Source organism: Phascolarctos cinereus, unplaced genomic scaffold (assembly GCF_003287225.1).
Source record: "Phascolarctos cinereus isolate Bilbo 61053 unplaced genomic scaffold, phaCin_HiC Scaffold_1;HRSCAF=81, whole genome shotgun sequence".
NCBI lineage: Eukaryota > Metazoa > Chordata > Mammalia > Diprotodontia > Phascolarctidae > Phascolarctos > Phascolarctos cinereus.
Genome location: NW_027555514.1, coordinates 15,627,546 through 15,651,995, shown reverse-complemented (window position 1 = coordinate 15,651,995; position 24,450 = coordinate 15,627,546). Strand labels below are relative to the sequence as shown.

General features: G+C 44.9%; 1 protein-coding gene across 4 annotated transcripts in view; it reads right to left on the bottom strand.

Moving 5' to 3' along the window:
* PALS2 (protein associated with LIN7 2, MAGUK p55 family member) overlaps positions 1–24,450 on the bottom strand; it is a 77,791-nt gene that overhangs the window by 34,345 nt on the left and 18,996 nt on the right. For 2 of the 4 annotated variants that reach the window (XM_020993425.2, XM_078150880.1), the window contains exon 2: positions 1,224–1,360. In XM_020993425.2, the coding sequence (XP_020849084.1) occupies positions 1,224–1,340 (117 nt within the window). In that variant the 5' untranslated portion in view covers positions 1,341–1,360. The remainder of the gene's footprint in view (positions 1–1,223; positions 1,361–24,450) is intronic. The other 2 variants (XM_020993424.2, XM_078150882.1) reach the window with 1 other exon arrangement.

The window sequence follows — 24,450 nt, the reverse complement described above, 5'->3', positions numbered from 1 at the left end:
AAGGCCCGTTAACAACAGGTCATGATTCCCCAGAGGAGGGCCAGCCTTCCTTTAGCCTGGGTGCCAGCAGCTGCCCCTGGAGGAGTGGGCTCAAGAATGAGCATCCTCCCCTCACTCCTCCTAGAGCATGTGGACAGGAGGCAACAACATGTGGGAAAGCTGTTCAAGAAAAGGTTTAAGGAAACAGATTCCCAGTCTACCGAGAGACACCAGCGCAGCAATACCTCAGGAGTCAACGGAAGCCAATGTGAGCACAGGAAACCCTGGGCAAGAGATGGCTAGATAGACTCGTCTTCCAAAATATTACACGTTAAAGAGAGCAGTGAAGGGACTCTAGGACCAAACAAGGCTGGCTCACAGGGATGAGGGAAACTGTTCTGTAACCAGAAATAACAGGGGCATCAGAAGCCTAGGAAAGAACGTGATTTGGCCTTGGCTAGAGAGACTGCAAAGAACGTTAGAAGGAAGGGACAAGTCAAGTCAAGAAAGCAATGCGTGCGGCAATGGATTCCATACAGAGAAGGCAGGAGCAAGCCTTGGTTAAATATCAGATTATTCCGCACTGGGAGAGGGGAAGCCACAAGGACAATCAAAGGTTTGAGAAACAAGAAGGGCCACGATAATCCATCCCACAGACTCTGCATGAGTTTCCCCAGTCCAATGAGAGCCTCCCTGTCACCACAGGGAGCATCAGAACTCCTCATGGAGAGGATCAGGTGGCTCTGAGACAGTGTGATATGGATGTTCAGACGGCCCTCTCTGGGATCCCAGAATACTGAGATTAAACCCACATTCTCTCCTCACCTCCAGACTCCACCAAGGCAAACAAGCCTCTTACAAAGGTGAGGGAGGGGGAAGAAGCCACTTAACCTTTCTGAGACTCAATTTCCTCATTTGTAAAATGAGTCAGAGGATTGGAATAAATGATTCCTGAAGCTTCTTCCTACTCTAACTTCATCTATGATCCAGTGCAGATGCACCTGGGATTTTTCTAACCACAGGAAGGTCCACAGGAGCAATAAAATTCTGTTTTTAATGTAAGAAGAAAATTGGTTTACTGTGAACACTTTAGGATTTTATTATGAGACAGGGATTATCATTTATCAGCTAAAATGATACTACCAGAGGCACTGTCTACAATGGTAACATCTGAAGTACTGCAATCCTTCCAAAGAATAGAGTTTCCCATATGTTTCCATGACCCCATGAACAAAGCCAGCTACCTTCGCGAGGGATTTCACAATCGGGTTCTCCATGATGCCCTTGAGGAAGATGAGGTCTATTTCTCCTGCCCCCGCAGAGGAGGGCAGCTCAGTGAGGTTGTCTAACACCTGCTGCATCGCTGCTGCTGCTGCTGCTGCTTTATGGAAAAAAAAAAAGAGGGAAAAATGAAATTACAATGAACTGTTGGATATAGTAAACTCTAAATTAAAGCCCAAGGCACACTGATAAATGTTTTTCCCCCTAAAAGAACTAGTGAAACTAAGTGACTACCAAAACCACAAAATTTTACAAGTTAGTCAATAAACATGTATTAAGTACCTACTATTTGCCAGGCTTTGTGCTAAGAGCTGGCAAAAGACAAAAGACAGTCCCTGCCCTCGAGGAGCTCACCAGGAGCCAACAGGAAAACAATCACATAGAACCAGGACATACACAGGACAAACTGGAAATAATCACCAGTGGAAAGGCACGAGAATTAAGGGGCATCAGAAAAGGCTTGTGGGGGGAGGGAGGTGTGAGCTGGGCCTTGAAGGCAGCCAGGAGGGGTAATGGTATTCCGGCATGAGGGAAAGGCAGAGAAAATGCCAGAGTTAGGAGATGGAGTGTCTGGTTTGAGAATAGCCTGGAGGCACCGTCACTAAGTCAGGGATGCTCACAATAAGCATATGTTTAAAAAAAAAAAAGGCACAATGAAAATAAGCCCTACTCACAGGCCAGCCCTGCCCCCTCAGGGCTGTTAGAAGATCAAACTACATCCGTTAATAGACATCTATTAATCACCTACTGCTTACTCTGAACACCTTCAAGTGCTAAGAAGTGCTGTTCTTGTTATCACTGCTGCAGAGGAGGTAGAGAGGCATTCTAAAAACTCAGTAAGATCCTCCAGCTTAAATCCCACAGACTTTCCGGCCTGGCTGCCCCTGGGCCCAGAATAGACTCCTCATCAACGCTTGCTGGCCTGTGTTGACTTGGCTGGGAACGTGAGCTCCCTGGTGCTCGCAGCACTTGCTTGTTTCTGAATTTCTATCACCAGTCATGCATGGACTCCAGTGCACAGCAGGTATCTAATGATCATTTGCCCAGGACTGCCGAAGGCCTTGGCTTCTCCTCTTTCTCCTGTGGATTTCTGACCCTGTGCAGATCAGGAGAGGCCTCAATGCCCATCCAGAACATAAAAGGGCTCTGGGAACAAACACCCAAGTCCAAACCAACCTCTCCTGAAAGCCTTATCCCTTGAATGCTGCTTTGACAACTCTCCAAGCATCACCTGGAGGGAAGTCAGCAGGGCAGAAGAGAGAACATTCGATTAGAGCCAGAGGCAAGGACTCCTGGGCCCAGCTTGCCTCAGCCACTGACTAGCTGGCGGATTGGAGAAAGGTCATTTCTCTGCAATCTCAGCTTCCTAATCTGTAAGATGTGAAGGCTGGATAAGATAACTGTGTTACCAACTCTGAAGCTATTACCAAAAATAGTGAGAGCTGGCATGTATGAAGTACTTTAAAGTCTGCAAAGCACTACGTACATTATCTCATTTAAGCTTCATAATAACCTGCAAGGTAGGTGCTGCTAGTACCTCCATTTTAAAGATGAGGAAACTGAGGCAGACAGAGATGAAGAGATTGTGTCCAGGCTCACATAGCTAGTAGATGTGTGAGGCTAGATTTGAACTCAGGTCTTCCTGACTCCAAGTTCAGCGTTCTAGCCACTGCACTACATCCATGAGTACATCTGCAAACATTTATCTGATTTGAAGAAAATATGCGAAGACCACAAAATATAGTTGGAGGTAGAAGAACCTTCCAATTTTATTCCCACACGAAGGGTTTCACTGTTATACCGAGAAATACCTAAATGGTAAAATAATGTTCTGCATTACATCACTAGACAAGGCTGCAGGACCACAGCAGGCCCCTTCATTGCAGAAATGGGCAGCTGAGGAGAGGGCCACAGGAATTTACAGACCTTCCTACATAGAACTACACAACAAAGCTACTCTCCAATTTTCTACAATAGATTTCATTATGTAAGGCAAATTTAACCGAGTACTTGGAATTTAACCACCTACATTGTTTCATAATGCTCCTTTAAAATTCTATTTTGCAAAATATTTTCTGTTCACTTTTAAAAGACAAACTATGCACACTTAAAGGTTTTATTGTAGTTAACAAATTAGCTGGTATCTATGTGGGTTTATGGACTATTTTTAATATAAAAGGGCTTCTATTAACTATATTTTACGGTGGTTTTGCTCCCATTTACTTTCATAAAGTGAATTCCCCCTTGAAAACATGAGTAGGAGAAATGTGCTTTCCTAAGTTGACAGCAATTATTTGTTCTTTTAGCTCACATGTAATAGTAAGCAACAAGCTTTTTTTAAAAACCAAATTTGTTTTGCCTGCTTTATTTACAGAAACAAAACAAAATCCAATCCCACAGGATGTGGGAAAGTTTTAAGAACCACTGTAAAGGAACACGTCTGAAATCTTTCTATTTCACATACACAGACATACAAACATGTACATAATAGACATAATCTATATTTGCAATTGCAGAACAGGCTCCATGATTCTACAGTATGAACATGCTGAACACTATAATACAGAATAAAAAACAAGGAAATTTGGTTAAGACAGCATTAGGATGTTTGGCCTTGAGGTTTTGTTTTTTTCTTTTTTTCCCCCATTTACAACTAATGTGACCACATGTGACTCCAGAATAATATTGGGATTAATCCAGAATGGGATTAAACTCACTATAAAGTAATTTTTCTTAAAGTCTGATTGGTATGGCACTGAATAATAAGTAAATTAATTTAGGTAGAATTGTCATTTTTATTATATTAGATTGGCCTTCTCATGAGCAACTGATATTTTCCCACTTATTTAGATCTGACTTTATTTGTGTGAAAAGTGTTTTGTAAGTGTGTTCACATAGTTCCTGGGTCTGTCTTGGCAGGTAGACTATTATACTGTCTACAATTATTTTAAGTATTTCTCTATCTCTTCTTGCTGGACTCTGTTGGTAATATATAGAAATGCTGATGATTTATATGGGTTGATTTTATATCCTGGAACTTTGCTAAATTTAATTGTTTCAACTAGTTTTTGTTCATTCTCTAAGTATACCATCATATCATCTGCAAAGTGACAGTTTTGTTTCCTCCTTGCCTATTCTAATTCCTTCAATTTTTTTTCTTCTCTTATCGCTATAGCTAGCATTTCTAGTACAATACTGAATAACAGTGGTGATAATGGGAATCCTGATCTTACTAGGAAGGCTTCTAGCCTTCTATCAATACAGATAATGCTTGCTGACAGTTCTAGAAAGAAACTACTTATCATTTTAAGGAAAGCTCCATTTATTCCTGTGCTCTCTAGTGTTTTTATGGCAATGAGTGTTGTATTTTATCAAAGCTTTTACTACATCTATTAAGATTATCACATGATTTTTGTTGTCGATATTGTTAATAAAGCTGAGTTTTCCTAAGACTGAGCCAGCCCTGCATTCCTGGTCTAAATCCTACCTAATCACAGTGTATGATCCTTGCTGTAATTTCCTTGCTAGTATTTTACTTAAAATTTCTGCATCAATATTCATTAAGGAAATTTATAGTTTTCTGTTTTGGCTCTTCCTGATGTAGGTATCAGCACCATATCTGCATCACAAAAGGACTACTACTTTGCTTATTTTCCCAAATAGTTTGTATAGTATTGAGATTAGATTAATTATTCTTTAAAAGTTTGGTAGAATTCACTTATGAATGTCTGGTCCGGAGAATTTTTTCTTAGAGTGCTCATTTATGACTTGTTCAATTTCTTTTTTTTCTAAGATAGGGTGATTTAAGTATTCTACTTTCTCTTCTGTTAATCTGGGCAACTTAAGTTTTTGTAAATATTCATCCATTCCACTTAGACTATTAGACTGATAGTATATGATTGGGCAAAACAGGTACTGATAATTGCTTTAATTTCATCTTCATTGGTGGTGAATTCACTCTTTTCATTTTTGATACTAGTAATTTGTTTTTCTATTTTTTAATCAAATTGACCAATAGTTTATCCATTTTATTGCCTTTCCCCTATAAAACCAGCTCCTAGTTTGATGGTCTTTTTACTTCCAATAGTATTAAATCCCTCCTTTGATTTTCAGGATTTCTAATTTGGTGTTTAGTTGGGGATTTTTGTTCTTTTTCTACTTTTCTTTAAAATTGCATGCCCCAAATTCACTGATCTGATCTTTATTTTATTGATGCAAGCATTCAGATATAAAAGTTCCCCTAAGTACAATTTTGACTGCATCCCATAAATTCTGGTATGTTGTCTCTGTTGTTCTCTTTAACGAAATTATTATTTCTATGATTTGTTCTTTGACCCATTCCTACCTTTTAATTATTTAGCTTAAATGAAACTTTAATCTGTCCCCATGGCCCTTTATTGGACATAATTTTACTGCATTATGGTCTGAAAAGGATGCATTTAATATTTCTGCTTTTCTGCATTTGGTTGTGAGGCATTTATGCCCTAATACATGATCAATTTTTATGAAGGTGCCATGTACAGCTGAGGAAAAGGTATACTCTCTTACAGCCCCATTCAAATTTCTCTAGAGGGCTATCATGTCTAACTTTTCTAAAATTCCATACATTGCCTTAATTTCTTTCTTGTTTATTTTATGGTTAGATTTATCTAATTCTGAGAGGGAAAAGTTGAGGTCCTCCACTAGTATAGTTTTACTATTTCTTTCTGTAAATCATTTTAACTTTTCCTTTAAGAATTTGGATATTCTGCACATATTTGGTGCACATTTGTTTAGTACTGATCATAATTCCTTGTCTATGGTGCCTTTTAGCAAAATGTAGTTTCCCTGCTTATCTCTTTTAATTAGATCTACTTTTGCTTTTGCTTGATCATGATTTCTACCACTGCTTTTTTTAACCTCAACTGAAGCATAACAGATTCTGCTCTAGCCCCTTATTTTTACTCTGCTATGTTTGTTTCAAGTGTGTTTCTTATAAATAACATATTGTTGATTCCAGATTTTAATCCACTCTGCTATCCACTTCTGTTTTATGGGTGAGTTTGACCCATTCACAGTTTATGATTACTAACTGTGTATTTCCCTCCATTCTATTTTTTCCCTGTTTATCCTTCTCTCTCTTCCCTCCCTCCAAAGTCTGTTTCGCTTCTGACCACCATCTTCCTTGATCCACTCACTCTTCTATCAGCCTCCCTTTTCCTATTGCCTTCCTCTCCTACTTCCCTGTAGGTTAAAATAGATTTTTATGCCCAACTGAGTGTGTATGTTATTCTCTCTTTAAGCCATTTCCAATGAGAGTAAAGTTCAAGGGCTGCCCATAATCCCCCCTTCATTTCCCCCTCCACTATAAAAGCTCTTCCTTTTGCACCTCTTTTATGTGAGATAATTTTCCCTCTCCCTTCCTCCCCTTCTCCCAGTGCATCCCTCTTTCTCACCATTCCCTCATAAGTAAGTAGTCAAAGGATAGGCGTCAACAGCTTGCAAAGGAAAACTGAAACCACTTGCAGATAATTTGGAGGTTTCACCTCAAGAGCAGCACATTAACAAAGAGAACGCAATATACTAATAATCACCATTTAAGGGGGCTGCAGGAAGACAGGTTGTTGGAAGAGTTCAGCACAGTTCAGTCCCTTTGAGTCAAAGCTCCCATTTCGCAGCCTATATTCCAAGTAAGTCAAAGACGTAAACAAAAATCCCAAACATAACAAAACATTCATAACAGCACTTTCTATGGCAGCAAAGAAATCAGAAACAAAGGGAGTACCTCACTACTAGGGAATGGCTAAATGTTTGGTGTATGAATGCAGTGGAATCTTGTTATTCCAAAGGAAATTGCAAACAGGAGAAATTGTTAATAATGAGAATATTTGGCAGTCAGTCAACAAGTACATTTACTAAGCCTTTACTACGTGCAAGGCATTCTGCTAAGCTAGGGAATACAAAGAGACGCAGACACAGTCTTTATTCTCAAGGAACTGGCAGTCTGATGAAGGCGACACCATGTAAAGAGCCAAGCATATATACAAGATACACACAGAGGAGGTAGAGAGCAGTCTGAAAGGGGAAGGCACTAACAGCTGAAGGAAGCAGGAAAGGCTACCTGAAGATGGGATTTAAACTGAGTTGTGAAGGAAGCCTGGGAAACCAAGAGGTGGCAGAAGGGGGCAGCTAGGGCAAAGAAAGAGATGAAGATGGAGTATATTGTGGGAGGAACTGCATGCAGGTCACAAAAGTTGCACCATGGAGCACATGGATGGAAGACAAAATGCACATATATGCACAAAACGAGTATAAAAAACAAGTATAAAAAAATCCTGAGGGTGGTCTGGATTAAGAAGCCTGTTGATGAGGGTGAAAAGAGTACAGCATAAAACCTCTCTTGAAGCTTAACATCAAAACCCTAAGATCCTGGCAACTGGTCCTATCACTTCCTGGCAAATAGTGGGAGAAGAAATGGAAGCAGCGTCAGATTTTACATTCTTGGGCTCAAAGATCACTGCAGATGGTGACTGCAGCCATGAAATTAAATGACACCTGGTCCTTAGAAAGAAAGCTATGGCAAGTCTAGACAGCAGATTCAAAAGAAGAAAGATCTTGCTGACAAAGATCCACAGAGTCAAAGCTACGGCTTTTCCAGTAGCAGTGTATGGCTGTGAGAGTTGGACTATAAGGAAGGCCCAGTGCTGCAGAATTGATGCTTTCAAATTTTGCTGGAGAAGACTTCTAAGAGTCTTTCGGACAGTAAGGAGATCAAGCAAGTCAATACTGAAAGAAATTAATTCAGGTTTACTCACTGGAAGGTCAAATACTGAAGCTGAAACTTAAATCTTTGGCCACATAATGAGAAGACAGTACTCACTGGAAAAGTCCCTGATGTTGGGAAAGATTGAAGGCAAAAGGAAAAGAGGACAGCAGAGGATGACGGCCACAGAGTCACACACGCCTGAATGACTGAACATCTTCTATTTCCTTTTTATTTCTTTCAGTAACTCTTTCTCACTTACCAGTTCAATCTGGTTCAGGCAGCACTCCAGAGCACTGCTGGCCACCTCTTTAACATATTTGTTCTAGAAAATGATCCAAGACTTTTTACAACATTGTAGCCAGATAAGCAACAACGTGTCCCAAAACAAGTGTCTTTCTAAGGTCATAACTGGCATGCTCCTTCTGCTCAGTGATTTGGGAGTCCCTTCCCAATGCTGCAGATACCTGCCATCCATGCTTGTTCATGTCCTGAAAGCTTGCCACTTGAGTCCACCCAGTGTTTGGAGGCCCCAGGAAGCACCTTGGTCACCCACCTGCTACCCCTCATGCCAGCAGCCCTTCTTCACTTTGGGTCATACTTCCTTGCTGACATCCTTTAGTCCTGTTCTTAGGAGAACACCAATTCCTCACTGACACCAGTCTGCTGTCTGCTCACAGCCACCACGTACCTCTCTCCATCGCCCTCTGAGCTATGCCCATATTCAGGTCTTCTGCGCAGGTGGTGGTCCAGGCATCACCACCTCACTGCCTCACAGCAACACTTGTAAACTGTTTCTTTTGAAGCTTGCAGGCCTTGGCTGTTATGTGGAGCTTGGGGTCAGTACAAGGGTTTTGCAATGTCCTGAAGATAATCCAGCCCCCTCTCCTCATTTTCAACTCAGCACATCGTCCCTCTGCATTGTCTTTCCCAGATACACACACTTTTGAAATAGCTCTAGAGGGTGTTCATTCAGATGTATGTTGAAATCTAGGCAATTTTTTCCCCCTTTATCTACTTGGTAGGAATGACTCCTTTGAGTGATTAGAGATTTCTTCCAGAAAGATCTGCAGTACAACATTAGCTGCCAATAGGAGTACCTGGAAGATCTCCTCATCCATAAGAAAGCCTTTGTAGGCGTAGAATCTGTACTGATCTTTCCATCACTGGGGTGAATGCCTTTGGTGAGGATCCATATGCCCATCTTTAGGCCTTGCTATTACTATCAGTGGGTCACTGAACAGCCTTGTATCTATAGTATAACTTACAACTGAATTACCTTGCCATACGGACGTGAGATATCACACTGAAAAACCATCACTGATGTCATATTTTGTTCTACAGAGTAAAAAAATAATTTGTAGCAAACATTAAGTACAATGGGATCTTATATTCTTTACATCTTTTGGTTAACTATGAGATGCCACTGATGAAGTCCACCGTTGAATATTCTTTACAAAAGCCTGCTTGTTCCCTACCGTACCTTCACTGGGGATGTCCTCAATTCATCTCTACGTGACTCTCATCAAGATTTGGCATAGACAGGGGAGTGGAGCTGTATGGGGAGTCACTAATATTCCCCTGGTCACCTTTTTAAGTATTAAGAAGGTTTGAGATCCCCCCCTCCTTGTCCCTCTGCTGCCTTCCTCTTCTTCAAACACCTGCTCTACCAGCCCCTCAGTGTCTGCCCACCCCGGCACAGGTGTCCTGTCTACAAACTTACTGCCCCCACATGCTCTCCCAGGCTTGCTTTAGGTGCTAGAACATGAGTCAAGTGAGGAGCTTCCACCGCCCTTGATGGCAGGGAAAAAGTTGTTGAGAAATATTTTTGCAAATCTTTTCCATTTTTCTTCTGCTTCTGGTGCCCTTTACATTTTCATCTCGCTTTCTTTAAATTCATTTTACTCCCCACCACTGCTCCTCTCTACCTCATGAGACTCCACGTTCAGCAAGTCAACCATTTGCTAAAAAGTGTTCTCCTGAACCTTAGGGTCTCTTTGTTGCTGTGGTCCAGGGGTCAAATCTGGTTCATTGCAGGCCTGCCTTCACTGAACCAGATTAAAAAAATAATTGGGAAACATTTAACGAAATAATTAAAAATACGATAGAACACAGGTAATGTTAATAGGTGGGTATGTCAATATGCTGATTACAGGGACCCTTATGCATGATTTAGTGGCCCCATTTCTATTTTGAGTTTGACACTACTACCATAGTTAGTTTATACTAGTTTAACTTCCAGATCAAATTCTTACAATTGATGTACATGAAGTTTCTGTTGTCCATTTTACATTTCAAGGCTAAACATATTAACCCCATCTAACTCTAACCCTAACCGTCTCCTCCATTTTCTAATCCTACTTTTTTTTTATTTTCTTATTCTGATTTTGTGTTCTTATTTCGTATAAATTCTGATTTAACTCTGACACATACATTGTCTTACTGTGCAGAGAATCCAAACTTGAGAATAATTTCCATGAAAATAGTAAGTTTTTTTTTACCCTCCGTTAAGACACAGTCAAATTCACTTCTTGTATTATCTGATGCTCACCATGTCTAGTGCCCACCATTTTTTTTTTAAAGAAAGTCTTCATGATACAGTATAAAAATGCAAGTCTTGGGTCTCCCTGACATCTCTCTTGGACCACATTTTCCTGTGTCTTTTGCCCCATCATCCTCTTTTTCTACAACTGCATTGAACCAAGACTCCATAAAGACCTATTCCAATGCCTCATCACAGCGTGCAGGTCACCCTAGGCTCTCACAGGCTCTGCCAGCTGGCTGAGCATAAGCTCTGGCAAGGTGTACCATGGCGTAAAGGCTTCGAGAGTAGCCCCATGAACACGTGGCATCTGTTTTCTGAGAACCAGCAGATGAAATCATGGATAGGCACATCTCCAGCAGACTGGCCTACTGGAGGGGAAACTTCTTCAGCAACACCAACCCAGGAAACAATAATTGTAAATGGCAGCTGGTTCAATGCATAGTAACTAGGGTAAGGAGAGGGGCCAGAGGGTAATAAGAATCACAATTTTTAGAGCAACAACAAACTTTAATCTATGCTACGCTAACGACAAGATTCTTGTCCAATGACCAACAACTGGCCTCCCAGAGGAGATGAAATCATCCTCAGCCGTCAGTGAAACCAGAACAACGCTGGGCTCCCAGGCGCCTCTTAGAAGCAGCGTTTGGAGCCGCTTGTTTCGTGGGGCATCATGTTGCCGTAGGGGACTTTGAGGAAGACAAACCCAGCCCACGTGCACAGGCAGCCACTCTGCGGCTTCAGGGTGAGGTGTGTCCTGTACAATCAGAGCACCCAAATTCCTTCCCAATCTCCTGGACTCTCTGCTAAGAATCTCCCCCGCTGACCTGTGCTGCTCTGGTTTGTCACTCCATTCTGGATTTCCTCTGTCCGTCGCTTCCGCGGGGCATTTCCTCAGACTTTGTCATCGGCCTTCTGGCTTTCACCTGGCACTTTCCTTAGAAAGTCCAATTCAGATCCCCACAGCTTCATATGGCTGCTGGTGTGTGCAAGAATGGCAATGGGGCAACTCTGGCAGTAAAAAGAAAAAAAGGCAAGAAGCAGGCCCTGCCCTTCAGGAGCTCAGGCTACATTAATAGAGCCACACTAGCATGAAAGCTCTTAGCACAGTGCCTGGCACACAGAAGCTACTAATAAATGCTCGTTCCCCTTTTGCTTCCATCTCTAAAGAGCCGTGGCCAGTTCTGAGTGTCCCCTTTCAGGGAGGACATTGATAAGCTGGCCAGTTTCCAGTCTTTGACACACTTAGACCTGCCTGGAGATCGCCACAAAGGAAAGGTAGGTGAAAGAAGCAGAGATGATTCCTAAGACAAGACGGTTGTCTTCAAGGAAGCACGAAAAAGAATTCAGCTTATTTGTTCTGCTCGATCCCAAAGGGCAGAACACGAAGTAAAGAGTAGACATCCCACACACAGAGGTCACAGAGCTAGAACTGGAAGGGGCCTTAAAGGTCATCTAGTGTAGCCCCTCATTTTAGAGATGGGGAAACCAGAGCCCAAGGAGGTTAAAGGGCTTCCCCAAGGTTGCACAGTGTCATTGGTGGGATCTGAACCAAGATCCTAACTGCAGAGGCAATGCCATCAGGCATGATGTACAGAAATCTTCCTAACCATCAGAGCTACAGAAGAACTGCAGAGGCTACTCTCAAGGCCAGTGGGTTCTCCTTCCGCAGAAGCCTTCAGGAAGAAGGTGGGGAAGTCACACAGAACATTTCTACTTGGGTAGGGATTGGTGTAGGTAGCCTCAGCCTTCCTGCTGAGATTCTGTCACTCTATGAATTCACGGCAAAGCCAATGCCACATTCTGGAGTTATTTGATCTCTCCTGTTCCTCCCTGTGTGTTCAATGCTTTTCCTTCATCACAGACATAGGTCTGAGCACTGGGCCCTCTCCCTTTCATGAGCAAGATGATGACAATTCCTAACAGCTCCTTTCAGCTCTAGCTCCAAGAATCCCAGCCAGCTTTTATTTTATTTGCAGGGCAAAGCAAAGAGAGGCAAACATTCTACATGTAGGGTGAAAAGGCCTCTCTGTCCCTATAGTCCCCATGGGAACTTCTTTAGGTCACCCCCCTCCCCAGGCTTTCATTTCCTTCTCTCTGAAATAAAGGCTTGGCCTAAATGGCCCCAAGGACCGTCTACCAGGTAGATTCTAGATTCTATGATCCTACGATGAGATGAGTAAGAGAGAGGAGTGAACGTTCATGAGGGGCAGAAAGCTCTGGAGAACGCTTTCCTCACGACCATCCCAGGAGGTCACTATTAGAAGAAGTCTTATCCTCAGGTGAAGGAGGAACACACAGGGTGTCTCACTGGTGTCTGGAGGCAAGATGCCAGCCCTCATCCCCGATTCCAAACCCAGCCATCTCCTGCAGTATACAGCCTCTCTGACACTGATCATGAATGGCTTAGAAATCACACGAAGGATGACGGGGAGGCAAACCATTAACAATCCAAACAACAAGAGAGAAAGATTATTTTAGCCACGGCATTCTGGATTATTTGGCAAGGAGAAGCAGGGGACAGGAGGGGAAGTCATTGTTTAATTTCAAAGGTCTTTCCTAGTGACTGAGCCAAAGATGTGGGAAGCTTTAAGATCCTTGGCTCAAAATCCTTTCCCTAACTACTCCAGCTGGGCTGTAAAATCCACGTGACATCAGAACCAAATGGGAGAAGGCAAAGTCAGAGGGCTAAAAGCATAACATTTGCCATCTCAGCTCCAGCCCAGGTGTATGGTGTTTGCCACACACCAAGGAAGTAAAAGGTGACTGTACACACAGTGGCAGAGAGTGACTGCACAGGTCCAGAAAAAGTAGGGAAAGACGGTGGCAGGACAGGGTATAACATGGAGGCAGTAAAGAGCTGTTACTTGAAAAGACAAGGGGGAGGGGTACAAGAGCATGTGCTCTAGGCAGTCTGGGGCTAACCATGGCTAGTGGTGGACTTGATGGCTTAGAAGGGATCTGAAAAAAATGACAAAGAAAATTATTAAAGGGAATAAAATTAGATTCTATGAGGAAAAGCTGGGGATGCATTATTTTGATTTTTTTAAAAGGAAAACACAGCTGCTATAGGGCCATTTTATCTTAACTTTCAGTAAGGACAGCAGATGATAGAATAACTTAAACTGCCATAAGGATAATTTAGAGTAGATGTTGGCTAAAATATCTCAGGTATAACAACAGTAGAGCTACAAAGGGAGGAAGGAAAAGGACAAGAGAAAAGAACGAAAACTAGAGTCTGTGGGACTTTCTGAAGATGGAGCTTGGCACACAGAGAATGTCTGCTGACTGAGGGACTGAGATTTTTGTTTAAGAAGTCATGCGGAATACCCAGAGTAGGGAAAGGAGGCTCTTCTACTAGTTGACAAAGGAAGAGCAAAGGAAAACAAGAGTTCTCATGTAAGGAAAGGGCACAAATGTTCAAAAGAGATGAGATGTCAGTCGGGCAGTGGAGGTATGGGTAGAAATTAGGAAAGGAGAAGAACAAGTATGTGAATATGAATGCCTCCACCCAGAGAGTCGATCAAGGCATGTAAATAAAACCCCCTTCTCCTAAATACAAAGAAAAGGAGCTTTCTTGTACTCAACATCATTTCAGAGGTTGAAGATGTCCTGACACTGTGGGCCAGGCTCAGGTACTCCCTTCACCAGGCCATTGCCACCTTCATTGTTGGAGACTTCAGTGCACTAACCACCTCGTTAGCCCCAGGGTCACTCTCCAGTCAGAGAAATTCATTCTACTCCTTCACTGCTTTGGGCCCCCACATTGCCTTCATTTACTTCTGCGCCCTTGACCTTGCCCTACTCTCCCCTACTATGGCTTTACTTAGCCCAGAGACCTGCTCCCTTGTATTTTCTGACATCAATCCCGGCTAATGACTCCCCCCACTCCTGCCCCCCCACCCCAATTCCTCCACTCCTGTTCTCTGGCTCCCAGGTGCTGCCAGAGAAAACATAAAATCAAGTTTATTTCACCCACTATAAATTTATGGACCACAAGCCTCACCAATACACAGCAGTCCTTCAACCCTGACTCCTTCATTCTATACAGAACACACTTCAAACCTTTCCCTTCCCAAGTCCCAGCTAAGACCCCTCACTCCCACTCTCAGCAGCTCATTTAACCTCTGACTCTTTAAGGAGAAGGCCCAGGTCATCCAGTAGGCGTCCCCTCATCTCCAAAACCTCTCAGCCTTCTCACTCAAATTCTCTTCCTTTCCTAGCAGCTTCGAGGGACTACCACTTACTGAAAGTTGCGGCCTTCAATCTCAACCCCTCCCAACCTCTCTAGAACCTGGCTGAATCAATCATTCTGCATATTTTTCAGACGCTTATAATCGCTTTTCCTCCCGCTCCTGGCCCATCTCCCCATGTTATGGGATCTTTAACAATACAAACCTCCAAACCTTCCTCTTTACTCTGACCCCATCCTGTTACCATCACTTCTGTCTCCTCCCTTTAAAACCAAAACTTCTAAGAAACATACTTCCTAACTAATACCTCCACTGCCACAACACTTCATCTCTTTCTTAGGAGATCTCTCGGCAACCTGGAGACAAGTCTGTCTCCATCATTCAACTGAAGTCGCTTTTCCAAAGTCCCTAAAGACCATCCTGATGTTGCTCAATCACTTTCAGTCATGTTCAACTCTTTGTGATCCCATTTGGGATTTTTCTTGGCAAAGATGCTGGAGTGGTTGGCCATTTCCTTCTCCAGCTCATTTGACAGATGAGGAAACTGAGCCAAACAGGGTGAAGTGACCTGCCCAAGGTCACACAGCTAGGAAGTATCTGAGGCCATATTTGAACTCAGGAAGATGAGTCTTCCAGACTCCAAGCCCAGTGCTCTGTGCATCATGGCGCCACCTAGCAGCCTTGCCTAACCTAACAGCTAAATGCACCTGCTCCTACTGCCTGTCTCTTCTGGCTTTAAGCTTAGATTCCCACTCTCCTAATCCTCCTCTTACTTCGGCTCGGTTGCTGGCTCTCCGTCCTCTCCCCAAGGCCATGTCCCAGGCCCTTGGCTCTATCCACAATCCTATCCTTTCACCCAGCTTCCAACATCCCCTCTACGTCAATGCTAGAGGACGGCAGGATTGTACATTAAGAGCTTGATGGGACCCTTGAGACAATCTGTCCAAGCCCCTCACTTTACAGGTGAAGATGCAAAGGCCCCCCAAGGGAAGGTCACAGAGTTCAGGAGCGGAGCTGATACTCCAGCCCTCAAGACTTCAAGCCAAGGCACCTTCCCACCCCTCCTGGCTCCCCTTTCCTCTTTGATAGCTTCCTCTGGCACTTCCGATCTTGAACGCACAGAAACCTCGGGCCAGCTTAACCTGTCTCCAGTGGAGGGATCCCAGCCTGCCCAGTCTCTCCATGGCTCCCTCCTGCCACTAGCCAGCAGCCTCTCCTCTCTCATGGTTCACTCCATTCATCTATCTCCTGTCTAGCCTGGCTTTTCTCTGCTAGTCTTCAGGTCACTCTCCTCCCTCCCTCTAGACATTAGTCAGTATACTGGCTCACACTTTTCCTTTCTACCTGAAGCATTCACTGACTTCATACTTAAGGACTTAACACTCTACTGTTGCTCTGGCAAACCAGGTCCTCTCCTCCAGCTCCTAGGCCTCCTCTGCCTCAGCCTCTGAAACAATCTCCCTATCAGGATGTGAGTTAGGGAAAGCAGCTGCCTCTGGAGGCAGAGGACCTCCCTTCCAATTCCGGTTCTACCTATGTGATGTTACACCCACTTACTACCTATGGTATGTTAAGCCAGTCACTGATTCTCCCCTTCCCCCAGAGCCTCCTCACATGCAAACTGGTGAGGGTGGTCGGAATAGATAACCCTGAGGAAGTCACCACATCCACTCTATACTCCTGTTATCTACTATCAGCTGAGCCTTCCTGGCACCTGCCCGAGGGTGCCTGGGGATGTCTCCTGTTCTTCAGTGATTGATTCTTTTTTTTTTTTTTTTGGCTAGGCAATGGGGTCAAGTGACTTGCCCAGGGTCACACAGCTAGTAAGTGTTATATGTGAGGCCGAATTTGAACTCAGGTCCTCCTGAATCCAGGGCCGGTGCTCTATCCACTGCACCACCTAGCTGCCCCTTCGGTGATTGATTCTTCATCCCAGCTTCCCACAGCCTTAACAGGCTCAGGGGGGTTGAGGTTTCTTCCAACTCAAAGTCATGCTTTTGTGACCTCAAAATTCTCTTAAAACTAGGATCCTGTGATTTCCCTCCTCCAGCCTTCCCTCTGCTTTACTCTTCCTCAGCATCACTTCCAGCCCTCTCCCTGCTCTCCCAGTCCATCCCCCTGTGGCTGATCTCATTTCCTTCCCTTCAGTTCTGATCCTATAACCAGTCACATCTTTTTCTCAGACCTTTAATCCCCCCACACACACACTCTTGTCCTTCTGCTGGTCAGCCTCATCTTAAATCCAGCCCTCTCCCTCCTCACAGACAGTGATGCAGGAAGTCCAGGAGTCCACCAGAGTCACATGATCTAATCTCAGGGAAGCCTCCACTTTTACTCCTTTTGTTATCCAGTAATGAGTTCTTTACTGATGCTTCCCTGAGAAGATTTCCAAACCTTTCCCTTAACATCTTCAAGCCACTTTATGCCAGTTCTACCTAGTTTCCTCCAAGCTCATATCTCCAGCTGATTTTCCAACATCTTAACTCAGCACATCCACACCAGAACCCATCATCTTTCCCCCTAAACTTTCCCTCACCCCTACCTTCCCTATTCTCATAGAGGGCACCCTCACCCTCCCAGTCCCTCAGGATCCCAATCTAAGAATCATCCAGGACTCCTCTCTCCCGCAACCATCCCAGCTGCTACCGAAGCCTACCGATTTCACCTTTGTACCCTCTCTCCAGTACACCCCATTCTCTCCTCAGATACTGCCCCCACCCTAAGGCAGGCCCTTATCACCTCATGCCTAGACTATCACAAGAGCCTGCTGGGGTGTCTGCCTGCCTGCAGTCTCTCCCCACTCCCAGCCAACCTCCGTCCAGCCACCAAAGTGACTTTCCGAAGCACAAGTCACTCCCCCCTACTCACTAAACTGCAGAGGCCCCTTCATGGCCTAACCTTCCCAACTGCAACTTCCCAGTCTTCCACCTTCCTCCCCCTCTTCCATCCAATGACACCAGCCTCCTGGATGTTCCCCAAACAAGACACTTCATCTCTTGCACCAGCCATTTGTCAGGCTGTGCCCCATGCCTGCAATGCTCACCCTTCTCATCTCTGGGTCCCAACTAAAATCCCTCCCCCCAAAAGCCCCTCTTACTTCCCCTGCCTTCCCCTTTACTTGTTTCCTATGTATCACAGCTTGTTTGCACAGCATTGTTTCCTTGTTATCTCCCCCATTAGACTGTGAGCTCAGTGAGGGCAGGCACTCTTTTCTATGCCCAACACCTGCCCTCCCCCAGGGCAGGTGACAAGCCCTCTGGCTCACTCTAGCCTTTGGCCGTGCTTGCACTGCTAGTATAGGGTGTCACAGGTAGGACCTGCACCCAGGTTGCCCCGAGTTCCAGACCAGCGGACACCAGGGGTGGGCCAGAGCTGGCCCTCAGTGGTAGCTCACCAAGCCCGACATGAGCCTGCTGCCTTTGTACACAGTGATATGGCAGACAAAAAAATGAAAGCAATCTTAGGCTGCAGTAAAGGAAGCTTGTTGTGTGGGATGAGGGAGATTGTGTGACTGTGCCCCGCCCTGGTCACAGCATGCCTGCAGTGCTACACTCAGGTCTGAGCAAGCACCATCCGTTAAGGGCACATGGTGGGAAGTGACCAATGTGGTGAAGGACTTCAGATTCACACCAAATGGAAGCTGGCTGATGAAGCCTGAGAGAGAAAGGTGCACGCAACCCCTTGCAGACAGCCATCTTATATAAGATGGATTCACTCTCCCGGCTCTGCTTGGACTCCAAGGGAAGAATCAGAAAACTGCTGCGGCAGGCAGGGCAGCTCTGGCATGAAAGTGGCCCTGTGGCTTCAGGAGACACCTGAGGTCATTCCCCACCACATTCTGGCCCTCGGTTTGTCCTTCTGTGAAACAAAGGGCTGGACCAACAAAGGCTCGAGTTCCTTCCACAGCTCTGATTTTATTCATCTAACCTTTCTGTTTGTCTCTCTGCATCCGTATGCTACGTGGAGCACAGTGCCTGAACATGGTCAATGCTTAAGAAACGGCTGTTGATCAATTAAAGAGATGGTCTGCAAAGTGCTGGCAGCTCTCCTATCAACACGCAGTCCTTTTCTCAGCACAGGCACCCAGGCCCAAACCTCTCCTAGTTTTCAGGTCTTTGAGCTGAAGATCTGCAGAAATCATCTAGGCCCCAAACACCCACATGACAGGTGGGGAAACCATGGGTCAAGAGAGCATCAGGGCCCCACACATGGAACCCCAGGCTTCAGAGGAGCAGACCCAGAACACAGAGTCAGGGCCCTTGGTCCCAAGCCCAGGACTTTTCTTCACTATTTTCTCTGCATTTTTTCCTGTCCAACTCCTTTATCTATTTATAATTCCATTTACAAGTGGAACGAGGACCACAATATAGCAATATATTATCATCATTTGCTAAGCACGGCCCTACTATGTGTAAGGCCCTGGGGAATAACAAAGAGGTTTGATATTATTCCTGCTCCTGAGCAGCCTGTCAGTCAACAAGCATTTATTAATGAGACTGTCCTAAGAAGAGACAGGACTACACATGAAAGATTGAAAAGAAAAAAACCCCATAAAACAGCATGGTTATTTAGTAAGAGACTCAAAGAGTGTGTGTTTGGGACAAAGTCACAAAGCTTTACACTCCGACCCTAAAGGGAATAATAGTGAATATAACATGGTGGAGGGTGGCCAACTGCAGAATCTCTCAAATTATCAAAGAAAGCAAAGAAAGCTGTCAGACTGAGGCTGGGGGCACCACAATGCATGCCTCAAGTCAAGAAGAAGTGCTTTAAATTCGGCCTCAGACACTTACTAGTTGGGTGGTACAGGGAAAATCACTTAACCTCTGTTTGCCTCAGTTTCTTCATCTGTAAAATAGGGGTAATAATAGTATATACCTTGAAGAGTTGTTATGAGGATACATTGGTAAAGTGCACTATATAAGTGATCATTATTATTGTTATAGAACAAACAAAGAGCTGTAACGTACTTAGAACTGTACAACGTCCGCAGTAATGTCAGAAGGGAAAGGCAGTAGTCTTCATGGAGTCTAGAAAAGGGAACCAGCACATCTTCGTGGGTTGAGGACGATGGTGGCTAATGCAGGTCTCACCTTGGTTACAGGGCCACAGGACATCACCTAAGGCCATCAAAACCCCCCGACTGCCCAGAGGTGATGGAACTAAGCTACCTGGCACAGAGCGTCTACAGCCCTGCTTGGGTAAGACCGAGGCTCACGGCCCCATTAGACCCAACAAGCCCTTTTTAACCCTAGCCGCTGGGATGGCTGCCCAACATTACTAGAAGCCCCAAGAGGGGAGTGACACTCCAAGTCAGCCCAAGTGGGCCACATCCTCTCCTGGGCAAAAGGAAAGCCTGGGGATGGCTGCTGCATCCAAGTGACGCTCAAGGCCCAATTGGTCCCTGGGGGCTCTTTTCTCCTCTCTCTATACACCAGAGGGCTTGGTGATCTCATCAGCTGGCATGGATTCAATCATCACCTCTATGCTGCTGTTCAGCAGATCTGTTTATCCAGCCCTAACCTCCAGACTGCCATCTCTAACTGCTTATTGGAATCTTGAACTGAGTACTCCACAGAACTCACCATGCCCCAAACTCATCTCATCATCTTTGTCCCCCATTCCTTCCAATCACGCAGGGAGGCATCATCTTTGCAGTGCGTGCACCAGCTCCACCGCCTTGATCACTCTTGCCCACATCTCCAACCTGCTGCCAAGGCCTGTCAGTTTTATTTTTGTGACCTCTCTTGCATTAACTCCTTTCTCTCCTCTGACACTGCCACCACCGTGGTGCAAGGCCCTTATCACCTCCTGCCTGGGCCCAGTACTGCAAAGGCCTACTGATGGTCTGTGAGGCTCAAGTCCATTCTCCAGTCAGCTCTCAAAGGCGTCTTCCTAAAGGGCAACATACTCCCCTGCTCAAACTTCACTGGTTCCCTAGTGCCTGCAGGCTCAAATACAAGATCTTCTGTTTGGGGCTCAAGGCCCTTCTTTCAAAGGGGAGCAACTGGGAAAAACCCCTCCATGACAAACCTGAGAAATGCTGCGTATCTTCCTAAAACTTTAGAGCCAGAAAAATGCCCGGGCAGTTCTCACCTTCTGGTCATTTGCACGAAGGTTCTGAGCCAACTGTAACCAGTTTATAGCCCATTAAAAGTCAGAGAAACCTTTTTAAGATTTTCTTCCAAGGAAGTTAATGGTAGCTGAAACTCCTTGTTCAAATGGCAGATCATGGATTAATGATTCTTAAGTATCTGACTGGTGATTTGATTGCTCTAGGAAACTCCCAGGGAGGAGACCCCTTGGACCAACGCAAATCAGAATCTGTTCTGCAAATCACAGGCTTAGACTTTCTTAATAAGAAGTCACTATCAGGTCAATAAAAGCAAATCACATTAATCTAAATAAATTGCACTTCCCCCCCCACCAAATCTGGTTTGTATAAAATCTGAGTGACACCCGTAACTGCCCTGCTAGGATCAAGCAAAGCACAAAACAGGAAGATGAATGCCTGCCCACAAGGTCACTCTGTCACAGAGCAGGCCCAGTTCCTCAGGGCCTACGTCCAAGAGGGCTCCCCTACAGATCAGGGGAACTTAACCTGTCATCTGCAGTGGGGTTTTTGAGGGGGCTAGCTATACTTTAACAGCACTGGTTTCCTTTGCAACACTTTGGATTTTACCTTTATCTTCCTGGGATTTACCAGATAGCTCTAGTCCGTAACCCAAAAAAGGTTAAGAAGCCTGCTACACATGTCAAGGCCCTCAGGCCATCCCTGTTCCTGGCGCTGACTGCCTCAAGCCCAGGTGTACTACAGAGCCCCCTAGAGGCCATTCAGAATCACACAAGGCGCATGGCTTCACTAGGAATAAAAAACCCAACTGGACAAAGCCAGCTTGTGGTCCAGTGTCTGAGCTGTGGTAGGATGGCCAGCCTTTAAGACTCAAGCATCAGTACACGTATCCAGGAAAGGCACAAACTAAATGGACAACAAACTGGACCCTAAAGTGAAATGGATACGGGAAGCTGGCTGTGTTGCCTTTGGGAGACCCCAACCCTAAAACAAAGGCTCATCTTCTCAATGGCCAATCATGAAACAACACAGTCTCCAAAAGATGAAGGTTCAAATCACCCAAAAGCCCATGGGGAGGAACACAGACAGAAAGAGTAGGATGAAATCAGGGGTGTGCTGGTAAATATTTAACAACCAGCTTCTTCCCTAACACATACACTTTTAAGTTTAATCTGAATCAGCATCTTCTTTCTCACTTTCTTAAGTACAGACAATCAACAAAGCAACAGATCAAGCCCTGACTTACAACCGTTGCTAATTTCCAAGATGTAAAAGCTCACACTGAATGTTTAACAACTGGCTCTCCAAGAGCACCCTGCCAGCTGGCCCCAGTACAACCCTGGTTGAAACACATGACAAACTGAGGAATGAAACAGGAAAAACAGTGAGGATGGCATTATCAGAGAAATGTGCCACCAGGGAAAAAATTGTCACAAGGGCAAGTGACAGCTAAGGAACAGATCTGCTAACTGGTTTACTGCCTTAGTGTGGAAAAAACACAAGAAAAGTCCCCAAGCAACAGAGCCCACCCCGGATGGCAAACTGACCTGAGGAAGTGGCCAAGTGTTAGGAGGGGCAGGATGCGCAGGCTGGAGATATGGGTGGCCACAGATACACTGGCAAAGAAGAGCTTTCATTTTAGCATCACAGCCTACACTTGGACCCACAGAGCTCATTCACATAACAGCAAGAACATAAATTAGGGATTAGCATTGTCTAAATTCAATCTGAAATAGCATGATCACAGACTCTTTGCACTGTCCCAGTCATAAGTGGTCACACCCACCCTATGCCCAACAAGTGGCCAGCCAGGCGTGTGCCACCCACTGCGGTCAGAGGTGGCTGGTGCCCCTCGGAGACAGCTCTGGTTGGATGACCCTGCTCACGTGACGCTGAAATCAGCCTCTCTCCCTAACTGCTCCCACTACTTCTGGGGAGAGACAAAAATCCCACTTCTCTTCTCACACAGACACTCTGTGCTCCCCTCCACAGGAGCTCCTTTGCCTATAATGTCCTGCATACCCTTTTCTCCCCAAATCTCTGCCTTTCCTTTAAAGCCCTCTGCAAGTGTACCCTACCCTCTGAAACCTAATTCCCCTCACTGGCAATGACTTTTGCCCTGGGGATGACTCTGTTGGATAATTAGCTGTGTGGACCATTCTCACTCTCATTGGACTCTAAGCTCTGTGAAGGTAGGAGCTGGATCACACCTAGCTCCTGTCTCTGCCCAGCCATCATTACAGTGCGAATGTGAAGGCTCCCAATGCCCAGCTCAGTAACTAAACAGCTCCTTTCCTTTGATATACCTTATGGACTCCATTCCTTTGATATACCTTATGGACTCCATTCCTTTGAAATACCTTATGCACCCAAAGTTCTTTCTCTGAGAATAACAAGTCTCTGAGTCACATATTGATCCTCGTGGACCCCAGGAAATGGGAGACATTTGCAACAAGCTTGCAATCTAGTAAAAGGCCAAGACCTTTCTCTGACAAACAGTTCTCTCATCGTGCCTACCCACACCTGTCAGTCGGTTAACAAGCATACCGTAAGTACTTAATCTGTGCCAGGGGCTGGGGATACAAAGAAAAACAGCCCCTACCCTCAAGGAGCTTACATCCTAATGGAAGAGACAACAGGAAAAGCATTAGGCAGAGAGCTACGTTGGTGAGCAAGGCCTCCTGCAAGAGGCGAGTGAGTCTTGAGTCAAGTCTTGGGGGAAGGTTTAAGAGGGAGAAGGAAGGGGGTGGAGGGATCAGTAAATGGCCCCAGGCAGAGATGGGAGACTCAGTGCCCTGGAAGAAGAATGGCAAGGAGGCTGAGATTACTGGGATACAGTGATGATGATGATGATGTTGATGATGATAATGATTATTAACCAATAATATTAAATGAGAGCTATTAATAACTAATATTATTGATGATGATGATGATTTGTGAGGAGACTGGAAAGCTGGGAAGGCACCCGGTGATGAAGAGCTTTCAATGCCAACAAAAGAGCTTATGTCTGACTCTGGAGGGAACCCCTCGCTCTTGATGCCCAGGGACTGGGCATGGTCAGACTGTTCAGACCCACGGGACCCACAGGACAAGAAGCAAGTTTCTATCATGGAAGAGGGACATGGGCAAAAATCTAAAGGAAGGGCCTAACGTGGGACCAGGGAGGAAGAAAATCCTTCAGTCAAGTCAGGTTATGAGCCAAGGGGACCAGGATCGAGGACGCCCAAGGTGAGCTGAAAGACCAGTCTGAGTGAAGGTTTTGTGCAGGAGAGAGGGAGAGGAAAGCGAGAAGCGGCTAGAGCGAGGCCCTGAAGCTTTCTGGCCTTCTCAGACTTCTCAAGAAAAGGTCAAAATGAAGCATCAGATTTTCTAACTGCTCTTCTCTAAGGAGCTTCCTTCTCCCTGAATTACATTTCCATCCTTTCTCTAATTTATCACATCTTATGCAAATTACAAATCCATTCAGCAAAGACCATGTCTAATTCATTGTTTCTGTATATTATTTTATGGTGCTTAATAAATGGAAATTAGCATTAGTCATAACAGTGATAAAATTTAATTTTCTTTTGTATGAGTGGGCAGGAGTAACCATTGTTCAGGTCTGAACGTCAAAAGAGATGCTAATTTGGAAGACAGTTCC